Genomic DNA, 19,394 nt, shown 5'->3' on the forward strand with positions numbered 1-19,394 from the left:
CACTAACTGTTACTGCTCATTCTCCGATCAGGCAGGACTGTTAGAAGGTCTAACAACAGGGATACCTGGGTGTCTCAGTTAGTTCAGCATCTGCCTTCGGCTCAGGTCATGATCTCAGGGTTTGGGGATCGAGCTCTGCACTGAGCTCCCTATGGAGTGGGGAGTCTGCTGCTTCTTCTCTGGCTCCCCCTGCCTGTGTTCTCCCTCGCTCTGTATCCAATTAATAAATAAAATCTTAAAAAATAAAATCTTTTTAAAATAAATAAATAAAATGAAGTAGTCTCTTCTCAAGGGCTTTATCTTCTAATTATGTCTTACTTCCCTCAGTTGTATAAAAGTATACATGACGAAAACCAAAAAGTTGCCCCTGCCCATCTCTTTGAAAGTCTTACAGGCTCACGAAAATCTTTAGTAAATGTAAATGTCCTTTAGAGAACAAAATCTTGAACTCATCTTAGCCGAACGTAGGCAGCCATCATCTGAGAAAATAAAACAACCCTTCTCGTAGTAGAGAAAAGAGCAGAGAAAGGGAACTGACATTTTAGCGGGGAGACTCCTATGTGCTGACACTGTGTTGGGTACCTTAGTCAGTGTCTCCTTCAATTCCCATTTTGCAGATGAGAATGGTAAGGCTCGGGGAGGGTAATTCTCCCAAGCTTAGGCTCTCAAAGGGCCTGTGTTAAGTGCGCGAGTTGTATTAGAAGCCTTCCCTTAGGGAAAGCTGGAGGCTTCCAGGACTGAATCTTGCACGTGCATACAGAGAACGTTTGTACCACTGGTACTTTCCAGTGCCTCCCCCCACCGTCAAGTGCAGGGCACAGCCCAGATGCCCAGGGGAGACCCTTGAATTGTGTGGATGCACTTACATGTGGATTTCTTTTTTTTTTTTTTAATATTTTATTTATTTGACAGAGAGAAATCACAACTAGGCAGAGAGGCAGGCAGAGAGAGAGGAGGAAGCAGGCTCCCCGCGGAGCAGAGAGCCCGATGTGGGGCTCGATCCCAGGACTCTAGGATCATGACCCGAGCCAAAGGCAGAGGCTTTAACCCACTGAGCCACCCAGGTGCCCCTACATGTGGATTTCTTACAGTACAGTACTGTACATGTGTTTTCCCTATGATTTCCTTAATGTTCTCTTTTCTGTAGCTGACTTTATTGGTAGAATACAGTACGCAGTGAGCATAGCATACGGAATATGTGTTAATTGCCTGTTTATGTTATTAGTAAAGTTTCCTGTCTACAGTAGGCTCCTAGTCAAGTTTTGGAGGAGTCAAAAGTTATATGTGGATTTTGGACTGCAGGGGGCGCCGGTGCCCCACCCCTGCATTGTTCAAGGATTGGCTGTATTTCCCTATTTGCAGTTCTGTTAACATTTCAATTCTCTGGGTTGTAGTTTCCTCCTAAGTTAAATTCTGATGATCTCTTACAGTCTTTCTTAATAAAGGTGAGCCCTTCAATGCCTGGGAGCCTAGGGCTAGCTCTTCCCACTCACCCACCAGGCAGTGGAGACATGTGCTTATCCACTGCCAAACCCGAGAATTCTTTTTTTTTTTTTTTTTAAGATTTTATTTATTCAGGGGCGCCTGGGTGGCTCAGTGGGTTAAAGCCTCTGCCTTTGGCTCAGGCCATGATCTCAGGATCCTGGGATTGGGCCCCACATGGGGCTCTCTGCTCAGCAGGGAGCCTGCTTCCCTCTCTGTCTCTGCCAGCCTCTCTGCCTACTTGTGATCTCTCTCTGTCAAATAAATAAAATCTTTAAAAAAAATTTTTTATTTATTCATTTGTCATAGAGAGAGAGCACAGAAGGGGGAGCGGCAGGCAGAGCGAGAAGCAGGCTTCCTGCTGAGCAAGGAGCCGGATGTGGGCTCCATCCCTGGACTCTGGATTCCTGACCTGAGCCAAAGGCAGACTCAACTGACTGAGCCACCCAGGCTTTCCCAGGCCCGAGAATTCCATACAGAGCCCAGCCCCTGTCTGCTTAGGCTACAGAACACAGGTGTTGAGAGGGGGAAATGCATGAAAGGAAAAATTTGTGAAATTCACAGAGGTTCCAGTGAACCCCCTGCCCCAAAGTCTGGGGCGCTGAAGTTCAGGGAAGACTAGAGATGCATGCCCTCTGATCTTGAGTTTCCCTGCCGTGGTAAAGTCATTTGTATTCCCTGGGTAGCCCCCTCCCTGCAAGGCCGTATTTAGTTCTGGCTCTGGTATAAATAGAACTTCTCGTGCTGGCAAAGCACGCCACCCACCACCGTGTCCCTTCCTTTTTGGGACATCAACCAAACCTGAGCCTTTGATTCCCTCTAGTGGCTCAAATTGGCAATTTTCATAGCTGTTTCTTTGCATTTATTTCTTTACTTATTTAAGGTATAGTGCCTACTGTATGCACTAAATTGGTCCTTGGTTCTCCAGCTTCGCTGGGGGCATAGGATGTTGGTTTCATTTGATCTTTGTATCCAGGGCCAAGTGAGCAGGGGTAGAAGCCAGAGCTCCTTCTTCCACGCTTTGCTTAGTGGGATACAAACTGGCTAATCTCCTTGCTATTCTATAGCTGCTTAATGGGGCCTGAGGGAGGATAGGTTTTAAATGGGTTATGCCTTAAAGGAGCTGTAGGACTTCAGGGCAACTCCATTATCCCTGGAAGTCAGTCTGCTCCTGGGTGAAATGAGTCCATGGGTTAAATTCAAGTCAATCCAACAATTGTTTATTGAGCACCTGCAGAGTGAGGGGTCCTGGGCTGAGCGCTTTGGGGAGGTTGTAGTCAGTTGGTACCTGATCTCAAGGAACTTGCAGGCTAATGGGAGAACCACGTGTCCAGGAAGCCACCTAACACATAGGCCAGAAGCTGCCTAGCATGGCTGTTGGAATAGGAGCTTTGCAGTGAGGCACATCTGGGCCTGAGCCCCTGATCTGTCCTTTCCTGGCTGTGTGATTGAAAAAATTGCTAAGCTCATCTTCATGCTTCATCTGCAGATTTGGATAATCACCCTTTCTTCATTGGTTTGAGTAACCGGTGTACAACCAAACCACACAACTACTCCCTAACTGGCCACTCCCCTTGCAGTTTCAAGTTTTAAACAGAAAGAGCAGAAACCTTTTCCTTTTTTTTAAAGATTTTTATTTATTTATTTGACAGACAGATCACAAGTAGGCAGAGAGGCAGGCAGAGAGAGAGAGGAGGAAGCAGGCTCCCCACTGAGCAGAGAGGACCCTGGGATCATGACCTGAGCCGAAGGCAGAGGCTTTAACCCACTGAGCCACCCAGGTGCCCCAGAAATAGCAGAAACCTTATTAGGAATGTCAGTAAAACCCTATGAGGGGCATATCCTGTTGGTTCTGAAGGCCGTTTCTTAGGCCCCACAGATCTCTGTGATCTCCTTTCTCTGCCCTGGAGCTTAGGAATCCACCTGCTGCTTCTGTTGGCGGGGATGCCTCTGAGGGCCCAACCCTGCCATATCAACCCAGTCTGCCTACTGTTTAGAGGAAACTACAGTTTCCCCTGCTTCCTTCTTCCTCCTTTCAGGCCCTTTTCCTTCCCACAGATTGATTGCTAATATCTTGGGACATGAATGGGGAATAAGAAAGGTAGCTTATCTGCTTCTGTAAGTCGTGATCCTTGATCTTTAGTGCTCCAAAGGGGCAGAATGAGTGCTCCCCAGGAGAGGGGACTTCACCAGACACCCTGACACCTGGGGCTGTCCCACCTTGGAGGTGGTATGATTCTGTTACCTTGTGAGCCTCGCATAGGAGCATTGTGAATGGCTTTTCATGCTGAGCTCCTTTATTGTGTGCAAGGAGGCAAAGGAGGGTCTTAGAGCATGCCGTCATGCCAGACACGTGATACCTAGAATCCAGGTGAGGTTCTCTAACACTGCGGACTTAAGAGTCCACAGGGTCCCAAATGAGCAGGAAGGAGAGAAGGTGAGCGAACTTAGAGCCTAGAGTTGCTGATGGGACACTATTCCTGGAACAAGATGAAAATTAGGGCTAAAGAAAGCCAAAACTGGAACCGAAATCCTGTTGGCTAAGGGGATACTGGATGCGTGGAGGGACAAGACCCCAATGTGGTAACTTGGAATTTCACTTTGGACAGAAGGGGTTCCTTTGTATTTTGAAGCCACGTGGGATGAGACTATAGAGACTGGAAGATAGAAATTGGAGGGGCAGAGAGTGAGGTCTCTAATGGAAGCAAGAACTGCCTATAAGATTCCACTCGTGAGGTGCCTGGGTGGCTCAGTGGGTTAAAGCCTCTGCCTTAGGCTCAGGTCATGATCTCAGGGTCCTGGGATTGAGCCCTCCATCAGGCTCTCTGCTCAGCAGGGAGCCTGCTTCCTCCCTCTCTCTCTGCCTGCTGCTCTGCCTACTTGTGATCTCTCTGTCAAATAAATAAATAAAATCTTTTAAAAAACAAAAAAGATTCCACTTGTTCCCTGAGGCCTGCTGCACTTACCTGTTGACCTGTGGGGGTTGACTGTCTCTAAGGGTGGCTCAAGGGGCCAAGTGATATCTGGAGCCTGTTCTGGGAAGGTTGACAACCCCTACCTTTCCTTTGGTTTCTGCCCTTTTGCAAGCCTCTGCTGGTAAAGGAGAGAAAGTTCTAAAAACAAAGTTGTTGACCTGAGTGATTTATTTCTTCATTCATAAAGACCCAAGAAGGGAGGAAAGAGGTAGAGTACGGATTGCTAAGAGTATAATTTAGGGGGCTCCAGAAGCTAATGATGAAGTCAGTTAAAAGAGGAACCAGTGGGGGGCGCCTGGGTGGCTCAGTGGGTTAAAGCCTCTGCCTTCCGCTCAGGTCATGATCCCAGGGTTCTGGGATCGAGCCCCGCATCAGGCTCTCTGCTCTGTGGACAGCCTGCTTCCTCCTCTCTCTCTCTGCCTGCCTCTCTGCCTACTTGTGATCTCTGTCTGTCAAATAAATAAATTTAAAAAAAAAAAAAAAAAGAGGAACCAGTGGGAGATTCCGGGACTTCTGGTACCTCTGGTCTGGGCTTCTTTCAACACTTTGATTTGGCCCTTGCCCACAGGAACACCCCGTAATTATGAGTTGTAATATTTGCTTCCCACGCATTGCTCTGCATTTCTGCATTACTCATTAGACACTCTCCTCTTCCAGTTTCCTACTATGTTGGAACCTTGGGGACTCACACTGAGATCAAGCGAGTGGCAGAAGAAAAGGTCACTTTGCCCTGTCACCATCAGCTGGGGCTTCCAGAAAAAGACACCCTGGATATCGAATGGCTGCTCACCGACAATGAAGGGAACCAAAAAGTGGTAAGTGTACAGCTGGCCAGAGGGACCCCCATCCCTGTCCCCATCCCCACTCGTCCCCTCATCCTCCCACAGTTGTCTTTCCTCAGTTCTCCGGTTTTTGTTGGAGGAATAGCTCTTCCATCTGGCTTATAGTTGGAAGACTCTAGAGATAAAAATTATCAACAAGGAAAGGTACTTGGGTCTTAAAGATAAGAGGTTCTGGGTTCTTGAGGCAAGCAAGCAAGCCACCTATCATTTGCCCAGGGAGGGAATCTCTGCTGTTAGTGTCTTTCCTAAGAAGGGAGAGAAGATGCATTAGCTGGGTTCCCTAATCTAGTGGCCAGACCCCAGATCTATACTAGGAAGCCTACTCCCCTTTCTCCTCTGAAACCATTACCACCTGCCTATGTTGAAGTTTTGCACAGAGTCATGACTTTCAAGCTCTGAGATCATGTAATGTAACAAACAACGTACAATGCAGGGCATGATTGAAAATGGTTAACACACATGGGATGGGTCAGCAGAAGAATCCATACTGGTTCTGGAGTTGGAAAATGAAGAGGCTGGCTCTGGGTCTTGTGTGCTCAGGATGGGGAGGTCCTTTGGTGCCTATGGGCTTTCGGGCCATGTGAACAGAACTCGTAGCATTTTGCTCCGGATGATCCACGGGGCTGGTCTCTGTTGAGAGTGAGAAGTGAGTAGCTACTGTATTACCCTGTCTGCCTTGGCTGTATTCAGCCTTCTTCAAGCAGGGTTTTCTAGCATAACGCTTCTCATTCCGTTTACCCAACTGAGTTACTTTTTAAAAAGCTTTTGGTTGAGGGGCGCCTGGCTGGTTTAGCTGGTGGAGCATGCCACTCTTGATCTCAGGGTTATGAGTTCAAGCCCCATGTTGGGTGTAGAGACTGCTTAAAAAAAAAATCTATTTTTTTTTTAAAGATTTTATTTATTTATTTGACAGAGAGAGATCACAAGTAGACAGAGAGAGAGAGAGAAAGAGAGAGAGAAGCAGTCTCTCTGCTGAGCAGAGAGCCCGATGCAGGACTCGATCCCAGGACCCTGAGATCATGACCTGAGCTGAAGGCAGCGGCTTAACCCACTGAGCCACCCAGGCGCCCTAAAAAAAAAAATCTAAAAAGAAAACAACTTTAGGTGGAAAGTTTTGTGATTTTTTAAAAAAATCATATAAAATAAACCAGGGAAACTGACTTTAGACTTTCCTTCCTTTTCAGAACTTCACCTCTTGCCCTACTAATAATAAGTGAAAGATTGTCCTTTCTTCTCTGTCTATACCTCTGATTTCAAATGATGGTTTGTGCTGGAAAAAGTTAAAGTTTTCACTAAAATAAAATCCAGGATCATTGTTGGATTTCAGCTCCTACATCACTTTGTCATTTTGATACTGGTGTCATCTGGTTCTCGGTACATCATCTAAGACTCTCTGTTCTCCGTAGAGCAAGGTCACCTTAAACTGAGTGTTTTTATTCCAGCAGATTCTCAGTCAATTGTAGATACAATACTCTCTGTTCTGAATCAAGTAAATAAGAGCCATGTTCCTCTTACAGAAATTTAAGAAGAATGCCTCCACTCATCTGACTTTCACCCAAGTGCTTTCATTTAAAGTAAAGGAAAAAGAGAGTTGCTTTTTTATGTAGCCAAGTGAATATAAGGCTTAGAAGTTCATTGCTGATTAAAGCAGGCCACTGATATGGCTTTAAGCAGCCACAGTTCCCTACTTGTCTCCAATTAATGCTCCAAAGTAAGGATCAGGATTTATTTGGTCATTCAGAGCACATGGATTTATTTAGCAAATACTATATACTGAGGTAGGCACTGGACACAATAGTGAAGATGGCAAAGTCCCCGCCTCCCTGGAGCTTACAGTGCCAAGCCATTCAGTAATTTAAAAAAAGAAAAAGAAAAAACATCCCCAAATTTTTTAAAGTAGAGAGCCCTTAAACATTAAGCTATGATGTGGGTTGCAGTCTATTTAGCACATAGTAGTATCTCATTTAACTTAATCCAGGAGGATTAATAACTAGGATTAGTAGTCTCATTTTATAAAGAAGGAACCCTGCACAGCATGTGCCCAGACACAACACACAAAGTGAGAAAAGGGCGTAAGGTCACTCACTGTGCCATTTGAAACGAGGCACCATGATATCGGTACCTGAGCTGTTAACTGCGAGCTGGGCTACCTCCATACATAATTTGAAATTAGAGTCTGTGTTATGTAGGAAATAAAGAGAATGTGGGAAGAAAACTATTCCAGACAGAATCAGTTGTGACAAGGCCCCATTGCTGGAAGAAGCTTGGTACTATTGCAAGTTCTAAAAGAGCAAAAATCAATTTTTTTTAAATTTATTTTTATTTTTTTAAGGATTTTATTTATTTATTAATTTGTCAGAGTGAGAGAGCACAAGCAGGGGGAGCAGCAGGCAGCAGGAGAAACAGGCTCCCCGCTGAGCAGGGAGCCTGATGTGAGGCTGGATCCCAGGACCCTGAGATCATGACCCCAGCGGAAGTCAGATGCTTAACCGACGGAGCCTCCCATGTGCCCCTCAAAATAAATTTAGGTTAAACTGAGTAAATACTGGATTCCCACTATCCACATGAAGGAGGTAGTTGTGTGAAGAGATAACTTGAGAACTAAGGGACAGAGATAATGATAGAAATAGGCAGAGTGTTCTAGCTGAATATGAAGGAGGCACCATTGACCAAAGTAGTTGGGGTGCGGGGGAGGTCAAGGGCAGCTCCTGTAAAGAAGTCGCAGCTAATCTGAGTGCGGATAGAATTTCCTGACTGCACTGAGGAAATCACAAGAGCGTAGACACAAAGTTCTGGGAGATCATGAGAATCCAGCATACGTGGGGTACAAAATGTGAGCTCTGAGAGGTTGCAGGACCAGAACACGAAAGTCTTGGGGAACAGGTTAGGAAGCTCAGATACTTTCTTACATTGTCGTGGAGTTCTTGAAGGATTTTAGGAGTGACAGGGACGTAGATGTGTCTAAGGCGATCAACCTGGCCCTGTGTGGACGCACACTGATTCAAAAGAGACTTGAGTAGAAGCAAGATCAGTTGACGATTTCAGACTATACAGTAGGGGCTTACACTATAGTCATGGGTAGCTGGGCCATCAAGGTGTAATATACAAATTTAGTGGGTAAATTTGCCACCATTTTTGGAATGAGTGAGGGTGAGAGAGAAAATACAGGAGGGGCTGGACCAGATGTGGTGCCTAAGGGAGGCTAGCCAATAACCTAGACCCCAAGGCTAGCCTTGCATTTCAATCTGAGCAAAAAAACCCTTTGTCTAGGAGGCTGAGAAATGCAGAGACCATTTGGGGGCGGGTAGGCAGTTAGGCGAATATTTGAATTTCAGCCTAGGTAGATAGCGCGGCCTCTAGAACCCTGGAGCTTTCCTCCTGGTCTAGGGATGGAAACACAGTTACTTTCCAAAGTCAGAGTGACCATCTCCCCCAGGGTCAGTCATTAACACACAGCAGAGACCTTAACCCCTCTATTTTTCGGGTAGAGAAATTAGGGCAGAGATGTTCTCATTTATGTGCCAAATCCCTCTGGCCACCTCCTTTCTCCTTTCCCCCTAGTCTTTGATCTTGAGCAAGAAAACTCCTGATCAAGGGCTTGAGCTTCCCGCTCTCGATTTTGGCTCAGGTCTTGATCTCAGGATTCCTGGGATCGAGCCCACCCCCTCCCACCCCTCTCTCCCCGCCTCCACCCCACCCCCATGCTGAGAGTCTGCTGGAGGGCCTCTATGTCCTCCCTCTCGCACTACCCCTGCTTGTGTTCCCTCCCTCACTGCCTCTCTCTCTGTCAAATAAATAAAATCTTTAAAAAACAGAACAAAACAAGAAATCTGCGTCAGTAACAGGTCCACCAGGCGTGTCACAAGACAGAGCCCCAGACAGCTGCAATTTACAGACTTCATATTTTGTGTGTTTGCAGAAGGATTAAATTTGTGTTCACTGTTCTCCCATCACCACCCCCTCCCCCACCCCACCCTGGGGCAAGGGCTTCGTCTCAGCTCTGCATTTCCTAGAATTAAAACCACAGCTAAGACAAAGGGACACACAGGTACCTGAGCCAAGTTGCAAGGCTGGAACTGAGCCCTAACCTGTGTCCTAAATGCATGTGAAATGCTCACGTTAGGCAATGGTTATTTAATTATAGTAAGATTATCTTGGAGGTGTACAATGCCTGCTTTCCAGAGATGTTAAATACTTACCTTAGGTGTCTCCCCCCGCCCCTTTTTTTCCCCATTAAATAATGGGACAAGATTTGGGGGGAAGGGGAGAAAAGCACTTGGGAGTCAGCCCTGCCTATATGTACTAGGACTGTGGTGGGGCCATGTCCAAAGGGCTGAGGCTCATAGGAGGAAGTCCCTGATTCCACACAGGGATCTAATACGCAGGCTAATTCACAGAAGGTGGCCTTTGAGCTTGATCTTGAGGCCTGCGTAGGTGTTGTTGAAGCAAAAATAAAAGAGAGGCATTTCAAAAGGAGAGAAGACTGCATGATCCAAGACAAAGACATCAGAGGGTGTTGTTCAGAATCAAGGGACCTCAGGCTTGGGGACAAGGCTATAAGAGATGCGAGGACAGGGACCAAAGACGAGGCACAGCCCAGGCTGCCCTGGCCTTAGGTGCCACCTTCAGAGGGCTGAGCTTTAGTCCAGTGTGTGCACAAGTGTGGGAAACAGATGGAGGCTTTCACCTAGGGGGCTTTGCTCTACAGATGCATGAAATGACTTATGTTCTCTGGGTACTGGGCGGGACAATTTGGAAACCTTAGGGACGTCCTGGAACCAGCCTAATAAAAGCGATGGTGAGGGCTTACTAGCAAAAACCTGATGAAGTAACTTACCCCTGTTTTACCACTGAGGAACTTAAGGTTCAGAAAGGTAAATGAACCCACCAAAGTGCAGATCTGTAAGTGGAGGGGCTCCTGCTTGAATGTAAACCCGGTGACTTCCCTGCTTACTCACTGCAAGTCACTGTGCCCTGGTGCAGCGTTTTTTCCAGTCAGGACTCAGTAGTGGATTCTAAGTGAGCAGACTGGGTTTTTTTGTTTGTTTGTTTAACACAGACTGGAAAATATCAGTGTAATGCACATACGCTATTTCCTGAAACTTACACTTCAGTTGTCTAGTGCACTCCATGTGCGTGCTGGGTCACGGATGTAAGTTTCTCGGTGTAAGTCTGTTCAAAGCTGGAAAGCTCCTGTTCTATCGTGGACTTAAAGCAGCCAGAGTCTCCTGTGGACCGCACCTTACTCAGTCTCTCCGAAGTCAAATGTGACTTTCAAAAATATGAAATGTTAGTCCAAATAGTAACATGAATAATGAAGAAATCCCTTAGAGCAAAAAGGTTCACCAACTTCCAAATCCCACAAAACCCCCAAATTCCTAAAAATTACCCAGCTCTTGGGGTACCCGGTTGGTTCAGTTGGTAGAACGTGAGATTCTTTTTCAAAGATTTTATTTATTTATTTGATAGACAGAGATCACAAGTAGGCAGAGAGCCCGATGCAGGGCTCGATCCCAGGACCCTGAGATCATGACATGAGCCAAAGGCAGAGGCTTAACCCACTGAGCCACCCAGGCGCCCCAAAACGTGAGACTCTTGATCTCTGGGGTCGTGAGTTCGAGCCTCATATGTGGCATAGAGTTTACTTAAGATAAAAATTAAACAAAGTAAAAAACCAATTCCCAGCTCTTTACTGATTTTTGGTTTAGGATCTCTTCATTCTTCCTAGGAAACACAGACTCGCTTCCTCATAATGATTATGCAGCTATGAGGTAACATGAAAAAGTCAGAAAGTAACATTCATTGAGTACCTGTGAGGCATTCCCACCTCACTTGTCCTACCTCCAAATATCAGCCCCCCCTTCAGTCTTAAGAGGAGGTAAGCTCTAAAGCTTCCAGTTTGTTTCCTGTTGCTAATATATTTCCTCCTCTCCCTATTGTCCCAGCGAGTTGGCATTTCTATGGCAGCTGCTTCCACCGCCCCAAGAAACCTGTCCTTTCTACCCTGTACAACAGGATGTGGGGCCAAGAACACCCTGCAAACATGTAAAACAAACAAATATGGTATCAGAAGGGCTGCGACCTGGCTTTTCCTGGTCTGAAACTCCTCTAGCTGAGCCGGGAGCTTTCACGGATGCTGGGAACCCTATCAAATTATTTGCAAAATAATAATATATTTTTTTTTTCGCCTGGGTCAGAGTTCATAGGTTTTATCGGAGAAAAACAGAAAGCAGTGAGGTAGGACAAGGAAATTCCTCAGGCATGGTGCTGGGCTGATGTGTTGTGGGGTCTGGCAGCAAGTGGTTAAGAAAGAATTCTTGGGGCTCCATGTTATGCCGGGAGCCTACTTTAAAAAAAGAGAGAGAATTCTTAGGATGTTTTTGGTGCCAAAATGTGGTTTTTATCAAAACACAGGGACTGGGGGCACCTGGGTGGCTCAGTCATTGGGTGTCTGCCTTCAGCTCAGGTTCCTTGATGGGATCCAGTCCCGAATGGGGTTCCCTGCTCAGCAGGAGGCCTGCTTCTCCCTCTGCCTCTCCCACTCCCCGGGCTTGTGTTTCCTCTTGCTGTGTTTCTCTGTCAAATAAATAAATAAATAAAATCTTTAAAAAAGGGGGGGGGAGGCACAGAGACTGGACCCAGGGGCGGAAAGAGCTAACTTGAAACACCTGCCTGGCTCAGTCGGCTTCGGCTAGGGTCATGACCCCAGAGTCAGGGGATCCAGCCCTGCTCAGCGGAGAGCTGCTTCTCCCTCTCCCTCTGCCTGCCCCTTGCCCTGCTTGTGCTCTGTCTCCCTCTCTCAAATAAATAAATAAAATCTTTTACAAAACATTCCTAAAAAGAAAGAACGAACTGCCTCGGGATTCTAAGGAGTGACTGCCCGTATACTTTTACATTGAGAGGGGCAGAGAGAAAGCAGGTTTCCACAAGGAATTTTCATATGTTAATGAAGACAACCAGGATCCTGGGGGTCTGGCTGTGGTCGAGCTAGGGTTGCCTTTTGCCTCTAGCAAGGCTTTATTACCATTAAGACCACTGGGAGTTCCAGGAGGAAGGTTGTACTCTGCATTCCTTAAATATTTGTCAAGGAGCTGCAAGTTGTTAAGGAGATTTAATTTTATCTACATTTCTTTTGCCTTTGTACTCCCGATCCCTGGCCACACCGGGGAACAGGAGGCTGGTTGCACTTTGAGGAATAAGAATAGGAAAGAAACTTCTCCTAGGCCCCAAGAACTCCTTCCTGGGATGTCCAGTCTCCATGGGAAATGCAGTTGAATCTGTGAACCGCAGAGGTTGGGAAAGAACGCCCCCACTCAAGCAGGATAAACTGTTGCCAGCCCAGTTTCAGATTAGAATGTATGTTCCCACCTCATCCAGGGCCCTCTCTAAAGAATTTATGAAACCGCCACCTGGGTGGCTCAGTCCTTAAGCGGCTGCCTTCGGCTCAGGTCGGGATCCGGCTCCCTACTCTGCAGGAAGCCTGCTTCTCCCTTTCCTGCTCCCCCTGCTTGTGTTCTCTCTGTGTCTCTCTCTCTCTCTCTGCCAAATACATAAATAAATAAATCTTAAAAAAAAAAAAATCAAAAGAATGCCCTTAAGTCTAAGCATTTTGCTGGGGAGACTCACTTCCTTAATCTCCTTGATCTTACTGTGAACTTTTCACTGACGTGGGTCTTTTTTTTTCTCTTTAATGCAAGGGGTTAATACTTATAAAGCATTTAGAACAGTGCCTCACATAAAATAAATAACACATATGTGTTTGTTAAATAAAAACAGAACTCTCCGACTGGAAGTATTGCATTGTGTTGGCGGATTTTCATTTCTAGGCCTAATGCATATTTTCCTAAGTCCAGGACCAGCCAAGGTCTGTGCTTGGACCAGAATAGTCACGAGATGGTCAGCGAGCAAAGGAATGACGTCCTTTCACAGATTTCCGCTCTTACAATTCTTACTAGGAGCCTGTGAGGTCGGTAGCTAAGAATTGTTGTCCTCATTTTTTTTTTAATATGTGAGGGAAAATGAGACCTTAAACTTGGCTGCAGAAAACCTGAGCTCTATGCCTTTGAGATTTTGAAGTCCGTTGCCCAAGACAGATTTCAGAGCTAGGATCTCAGCTCCAAATTCCTGAAGCTAAATCCCTTTCTTTCCCTCCGCCCCCTACCCCAGAATTTACAGTTTCTATCGAAAAGAATGCAGAAAGTCAAGACAGAACTTTTGTCTGGGATTAAGCACTGAACCTTTGACTGAAATCGTGCGTTTCCTGTACCTTCCAGAATATTGCTCTGCATGAAGACGAAGTTTGGGAGGGACCTCCCTATTGTGTATGGGTTGGGCGTGCAAATGTTCAGGTTGGGGTAGGAAGAGATCCTCGTTATAGGATAATGAGTAATCAGACCTCTTCAAGGTTACTCCCCTGGTCCCCATCCCCCTGCTGTCTCCTCCCTCAGCGGGTGGTTTCAAGGTACACTTCAGAGTCTTTATGAAAGAGAGGGTAGGAGGAAGAGGCGTTGTCATCCAGGGGTAAAGCTGGAAATGTGAGCAAAGGCTGGACTTGAAGAGTCCGCTAAAGAGAGGACAGTCAACAGTTTTCCTCTGAGGTTGGTGGTATTTTTTTTTTAAGATTTTATTTATTTATTTAACAGAGAAAGATCACAAGCAGGCAGAGAGACAGGCAGAGGGGGAGGGGGAAGCAGGCCTCCCGTAGGGCAGAGAAACTGATACAGGAGGTTTGATCCAGAACCCTGAGATGAGGACCTGAGCCCAAGGCAGAGGCTTTTAACCCCCTGAGCCACCCAGGCACCCCTGTTGGTGGTATTTTGATGAGCTCTATCTTTGTGTTTAGACATCCACTCTTCAGAGAGGCTCATTTAACCCTCCTTTTCTTAATCTCTATATTCGTGCCATCGGGGACTCTTATCTAGTCTCAGGCTTTTAAATACCATCCACAAGCTTAGAATTCCCAAACCCGTATTTCCAGGCCTCCCTCTTGGATATCCAACACATGTATATGGATGTGCTTTACCCCATGCCTCTGGCTGTTGGACAGGTAGTCTCACAGGTAGGAAGCCCAGAACTGAGCTCCTGACCAGCTTCACCCAGCACACTCCGTCCGACTTCAAGCCTCCTCGGCTCCGTCTTCTCTCCGGGTTGGTAGCTCCTCTCTCTTCTCATAGGCTCACACCCCAACATGAGGATGGCCCTGGATTCCTCTCTTTCTCTCATACCACAAATACACAATTTTTTAAAGAGATGATTTATTTGACAGAGAGAGAACAAGCAGGGCCGGGGGGCGAGAGTGAGGGGGAAGCAGCGTTCCCGCCGAGCAGGGAGCCCAACTCAGAGCTTACTTCCAGGACGCGGGGATCATGACCTGGGTCCAAGGCAGACGCCTAACCACTGAGCCACCCAGGCGCCCCAACTCCAACAGCCTCTTGACTGGTTTTCCTATTTCCATTTTTGGTCTCCTACAGCCTATTCCCAAAACAAATCATATCATGACACTCTTCTGCTCAAAATCCTCTAAAATAGCCCCCACTTCCCGCAGAGTGAAAACCATCATCTTCACAATGGCCCGGAGGCCCAGCAGGATCTGACCCCACTGCCTGACCTCATTTGCTATCTGCCCGGCTTACTCCAGCGGCCTGGCCTCTCTGACGTCCCTCAAACACGCTAAGGCATGCTTCCACCTTAGGGCTTCTGCTCTGTCTTTTTTCTTCGCTTAGAACTCTCTTCTCCCAGATGCCTGGGTGGCTCCGTGGGTTAGGGCCTCTGCCTTCACTTAGGGTCATGATCTCAGGGTCCTAGGATCAAGCCCCGCATCGGGCTCTCTGCTTGGCAGGGAGCCTGCTTCTCCTGCCCCTCTGCCTGCCTCTCTGCCTGCTTGTGATCTCTGTCTGTCAAATAAATAAATAAATCTTAAAAAAAAAAAAAAAAAAAAAAGAACCTCTCTTTCCCCAAGGCTAGTTCGGCGGCTCCTTTAAGACACGCCCTCGTGTCTCCTTCCAGCGAGGTCTACTTTGACCACCTTATTTAAACTGCAGTCTGTCCCCCTGGACTACCACCCCCTTCCCTGTTCTGTTGTTTTCGTAGTGTTGTCAAATGTACCATACAGTGTTCTTCCATGTCTGTTTCCTGCCACCGGAATGCATCCTCCCCAGGGACTGGGATTTTCACCTGCTGTGTTCACCGGTCTTCCTCAGGCACCTACCTGTAACAGGTGCTGGCAAATTGTGGAGGCTCAAAATTTGTTGAATAAATGACTGCGCTCTTGGGTCTTTTTAGCTTAACATTCAAATCCAGCCTTTGTCCGCATTTCTACTTCCCGGCGGATGCGGATGGGTCACTCGTCTTCTTCCGACCGTCTCTTCTCATTCTAAACATTCTCTAACTGGTCAGGCTTACCAGTTTGCTGCAAAATGTCTTTGAAGAGTTCATCTGAGCCTTCAGGAGCAGCCGATGGAGCTGCCCCAGTGAAGCTAGCTCCCGTTTCCCTGGCAGCCCTCATTCCAGTCCGAAGGAAACGAATGCTCTTCTCAGTACTCCAGCAGGAATTCTCATTTACAGACCCAGAGAGCTGAACTGTGAAACCACCTGCTGAGGGAGGGGGCAGTAGGGGAGTGGGGGGCAGAGGGGAGCAGCCTTCAAGGAATCTAGTTCCCCTTACTGTCATACCAATCATACCAATAGAGGATCTCTCCCTACCAAAGTCTGAACCCTTGCCTCCACCCCCCACCCATACGGAATACCATAGGGAGGTCCCTCCCAAACATGGTCTTCATGCTCAGATCCCAAATTTCCGGATAAATTATGATCTAATTTTCCTCACATATTAATCTCCACAGAAATAGAAATTAACTTGTGGAATGCCCATCTGTTCCTTTTTCCATATCTACCGCATGGCAGTGGGTCCTGTGTATACAGACGCAAAGGAATTTTGTCCAAAGGAGACTACACGTCTTTGTCCGATTCTCATTTGAACCTGTTGTAAAATCTTTCTGGTTCCATCATTTATTAATGAGTTAAATAAAATCTTTGACACGTGCTTATTTTCTTTGTATATGAGAGTCATAATTTTACCTTTTTTTTTTTTTTTTTTAAGTTTTCCTTTAAAACTGTAGGGGGTGCGGAATATCTTTTCCCCTTTCCTCTCCTAGGTTTTCTAGCCGGGGCACTGTAAATTAGACGAATAAAAGATTTTTGTTAGTCGGTTTGTTTTCTCTCTTTAAACATTTTATTAAAAAAAAATTTTACTGACATGTATTTGACATAGAACAATTATATTAGTTTCAGGTATACAACAAAGGGAAAAGTTTATAGGAGAAAAACAAAAGTCTATTAATTTCTGTGTACCATGTAGGTAAAGTGTGAGAATAAGTACCCACAGATGAGTAACTCTAAGGGGTGGCTAGAATTTGGGCTACATACCTAACTTAGTGGGGAAGAGGAGGAAGGACACTTAGGGAAAAACAAATGACCTTTGAGGAAGATAAACGGGCCCTTAGAAGAATGGGAGATATGCTAGCTTGTGATCTTGTCTGTCTGGGTGTGGTGCTGATTTCTGGTCTCCTAGAAGAGAAGATTAGAGTTGTTCTCAGGAGGGGATTTATTACACTTAAATTCTTAGAGGAGGCTCTGCTTTGAAGTCAAGCGATTTCAAGACCTCAAATGCCTTTTAGCATTTGAAATTCTTATGCACATGCAAAGTGGCTTATTCTGGGTGGCAAGTCCTGGCCCTCAACACTTTAATAAAACAATTTTCTTTTTTTTTTTTAAATTTTATTTATCTGACAGAGATCACAAGTAGGCGGGAAAGGCAGGCAGAGAAAGGAGGAAGCAGGCTCCCCACTGAGCAGAGAGCTCCATGCGGGGTTCCATCCTAGGACCCTGGGACCATGACCTGAGCCGAAGGCAGAGGCTTTAACCCATTGAGCCACCCAGGCGCCCCAAAACAATTTTCTTTGTATTGATATCACCTCTAGCACAGTGCTAAGCACGGAGTATTTTTTCAGTAAATGTGTATTCAATAAAGGCTTGCAGAATTGCATTATAGCCTAGCCAAAGACAATTAAGGGCAACAGACACATATATAACAAGAATGTCCCAAGGGTCTCCTGATCCACACCCAGCATTATAGGAAGGGGATCTAGCAATCTATGTGCCCAAGTCTTTCACCATTTCTCCTCTCATAAAAATGCTGCAAAGATGCAAAGAGCTGGGAGAGGGGAGGGAAGAGGCCATTAGTCTGGGTGTCATAACCGGGAAGGTTTCGTGAGAGGTTAACATTGATTTGGGACTTAGAAGAATGAAAGGAAATTTTTATTTTTGTGAAGATTTATTTATTTATTTGAGAGGGAGATATAGAAGGAGAGAGAGAAAGGAGTGGGGAGAGGGGCAGAGGGAGAGAATCCTAAGCAAACTCCCTGCTGAGCATGGAACCCAACATGGGGCTCGATCTCATGACCCCAAGATCATGACCTGAGCTGAAATCAAGAGTTGGACACTTAACCGACTGAGCCACCCAGGCACCCAGAAAGAATGAATAGGAGTTCTTTGTGTCAAGAGATGGAGAAAAAGGAGTTTCTCTATGGAAAAATGCAGTGGGCAAAGGCATTGAGTACAAGAAGGCATGAATCATATTAAAGAAAGGGAGGCAGTGTTATCTGACAGTGCCCAGGGAGGTGGACAAAAGAGGAAATGGGTTGGGAAGGTAACGCAGAAGTCACTGCTGAGAACTATAGACTGAATCCGGTCCTCATTCAGAGGTAGCAGGGAACGACTGAAGAGTTCTGCGCTGGAGAAGAGCTGATGTGAGTTTTATGTTAGTGTTAACTTGGCATCCACTTACACCGTGATGTAAGGTAGATTGGAGTGGGCAGAAATACACAACTGCCAGGCAGCTGGAAGTGGTAAACCAGAGTTCAAAACTGAGTCAGGATAGAGATAAGGATATGAGAATTATCACAGCAACGTGCTGGTTGAAGGGAGTGGGCCAAGCTGGATATGGAAAATGTCTTAAATTGATTATCAGCTGCAGGGTCTACCTTTCCTTTTCTCTTACTTTCTTCTCCCCCATCTCACCTCTCCCCCCCCAACCCCCCAAAGACTGTGAGGTCCACAGGGCAGGAGCTGTGTCTTATCCCTGATTGTTTTCCAGGACCTGGCACAGTACTCTGGCCTGTGAGCTCAATAAATAACTTACCAATGAAAAAGAGCATGGAGAGAAAGGAAGAAACACATTTGTCAGAAAGATGGTGAGGATGGGACGCTGGGTGGCTCAGTGGGTTAAGCCTCTGCCTTCAGCTCAGATCATGATCTCAGGGTCTTGAGATCGAGCCCCACATCCAGCTCTCTGCTCAACAGGGAGCCTGCTTCCCCCTCTCCCTCTGCCTGCCTCTGCCTACTTGTGATCTCTCTTGGTCAAATAAATAAAAAAAAAAAGGGGGGCACCTGGGTGGCTCAGTGGGTTAAGCCGCTGCCTTCGGCTCAGGTCATGATCTCAGGGTCCTGGGATCGAGTCCCGCATCGGGCTCTCCGCTCAGCGGGGAGCCTGCTTCCCTCTCTCTCTGCCTGCCTCTCTGTCTACTTGTGATCTCTCTCTGTCAAATAAATAAATAAAAAAAATCTTAAAAAAAAAAAAGAAAGAAAGATAAGAAAGATGGTGAAAGCAAAATGGAGGATACTAAAGAATTTTGATATAATCGAGAGAGATTGATGGACATTATATTGGCTGGGTTCAAATCTTTTCAGGAAAGCATCTGATGTGTTGCAGGGCATCACGTGATTGAGGATGGGGTTAAGGACTTGATCAGAGGGAAACAATTTGAACAGCTGCAGCCAGAAATGTGCTCCGGAGACTCCCGAATGCTCCTGTGCCTGTTTTTAGTGTCCTTCTGTGTATCTGGAATGCTCCCCACAGCCTTCTCCCTGACTTTATGTCTCTCATTCAGTCTGCTTGTCTTACAAAGCCTAACTCAAATGCCTCCAACTTTTCTGGGACATTCTCTCTGATACTATTTCTAGTTAATTAATCCTTTTTCTATGTTTATACTTCTCTCCTTGCTAATCCCATTAGATTATAAATTACTTGAAGACAGGA

General features: G+C 46.2%; 1 protein-coding gene across 1 annotated transcript in view; it reads left to right on the forward strand.

The window, feature by feature from the left end:
• Positions 1-19,394, forward strand: part of LOC123949888 (CXADR like membrane protein) — a 98,548-nt gene that overhangs the window by 69,729 nt on the left and 9,425 nt on the right. Inside the window, exon 3 of the mRNA XM_046017598.1 lies at positions 5,115-5,272. Within this exon, the coding sequence (XP_045873554.1) occupies positions 5,115-5,272 (158 nt within the window). The remainder of the gene's footprint in view (positions 1-5,114; positions 5,273-19,394) is intronic.

The sequence above is a fragment of the Meles meles genome, chromosome 8, assembly GCF_922984935.1.
Source record: "Meles meles chromosome 8, mMelMel3.1 paternal haplotype, whole genome shotgun sequence".
Lineage (NCBI taxonomy): Eukaryota > Metazoa > Chordata > Mammalia > Carnivora > Mustelidae > Meles > Meles meles.